This window comes from Ciconia boyciana, chromosome 4, assembly GCF_034638445.1.
Source record: "Ciconia boyciana chromosome 4, ASM3463844v1, whole genome shotgun sequence".
Taxonomy (NCBI): domain Eukaryota; kingdom Metazoa; phylum Chordata; class Aves; order Ciconiiformes; family Ciconiidae; genus Ciconia; species Ciconia boyciana.
Window position 1 is genome coordinate 87,630,657 of NC_132937.1, and position 1,491 is coordinate 87,632,147.

Consider the following 1,491-nt stretch of genomic DNA (forward strand, 5'->3'; position numbering starts at 1 on the left):
GTCTTTCACTTGGGCAGTCTAAGTGATCTGAACTAGCACTGCTGGCTACCACCTTAATTATTTCTTTACATTTAGCTCTTGAACACATGAGTGTAGTAAAGCAAGGGTGCAGCCTTTTTCCAGCTGTCCTCATCCTTCAAATGCAGATGTCTCCAGAGACAGCAGAGTAAATTACCTCTGGACAGCGAGTTTGGCACATACCCTCCTGGTTTCTGCAGGCTACACTGAACAAGCAGCAGCATGTGGTTAGCTGAGGCAGCTTAGCCTAGTCTTTGTGCTGAGGGAGTCTCATCAGTGTTGCTCCCTTGCAAGCTGTTTTTGGGTGGAGATGTCATCTGCTCCACCTGTGTAAGTGGGGTAGAGGCCTCTTAAATGGTGGTGGTGAGGGTTTGGGCTGCTAGGAGCAAGCAGAATGAGGAGGGTTAGAGCTGGGGTGGTGGTGTTGTTGCCATCTTTGTGGCGCTGTGAGGACTCCTGGCTCAGACCCTTTGCTCGATATCTGCTGAGGTTCCTAGGCTTCATCTTCTGGGGCATGGCTGCAGCTCTGGCCTGTGGTGGAGTTTTTGTGATCCTGATGTACAAGAACTACAGATATTTATTTCAGGAGTCTTTCTTCTCTCTCCTTGGCTGGCTGGCTGTTGCAGCTGCACTTATCTTGCTACCTACTGGAGTTTTGGCTGTCTCTATTTCTGTGAAGAGCTCCCGCTACCAGCAAGGGGCTCTCATGTACTTGCTGGTGGTCCTTCTTTGCCTAGAAATGTCTTCAGCAGTTTTGGCACAGTTCTACTCTATTTGGATGGCTTCTGAGCTGAAAAGCACTATGGGTTACCTCGTCTATCAGTACAATGGGACACACTCCTGGGGTCCTGGCAGCAGGGCTGTGGATGCAGTACAGAGGAAGCTGCAGTGTTGTGGGGTCCAAAACTACACAGACTGGCTAGGGGCAACAGCTGCTTCTTGGCATCTTCCAGATGAAAAAGCTCATGTCCCTGAAAGCTGCTGTAAGGAGAAGGATTCTCACTGCAGGGGTGACTTAGGCCATCTGGAACAGCTTTTTCAGGAAGGCTGTCTAAAGAAGCTGGAAGACTGGTTGAGTTTCATCATGCTCTATGTGTTTTGGTGCTGTACTGTGCTAAGCTTCTTAGAGTTGTTGGCTGGTGTCAGCAATGGCATCCTTATGAGGCATCAGCCTTTCCATGACCTCAGAATTCTGGACTCATCTACCTTCTTCTAGGCCTGCAGACACTGGCAGCATTGCTGAACCTGCTGCATATTTCCTTGGTTTTGTATCACTCTCCAGTTGCACTGGACAAAAACTTCTTTTTTTGAAGATATATTTGCATGTCAAACAAATTGATCACTGCTGGATTTTTTTCTTCTTTAATGTTACAATATTAGGTCAGTTTTTCCCCAGTTCTTGTTTGATAAGCATCCTGTATTTGAAAAAAATTCATTGCTGGAAGTCACAGCAGGGAGGGGAGGGTCTTCAGC

General features: G+C 47.6%; 1 protein-coding gene across 1 annotated transcript; it reads left to right on the top strand.

The window, feature by feature from the left end:
* The first annotated feature begins 412 nt into the window (after nucleotides 1-412).
* Nucleotides 413-1,234, top strand: LOC140651471 (tetraspanin-3-like). Its single transcript, XM_072860944.1, has one exon. The coding sequence runs from the start codon at nucleotides 413-415 to the stop codon at nucleotides 1,232-1,234; it is 822 nt and encodes a 273-aa protein (XP_072717045.1).
* The last annotated feature ends 257 nt before the right edge of the window (nucleotides 1,235-1,491 follow it).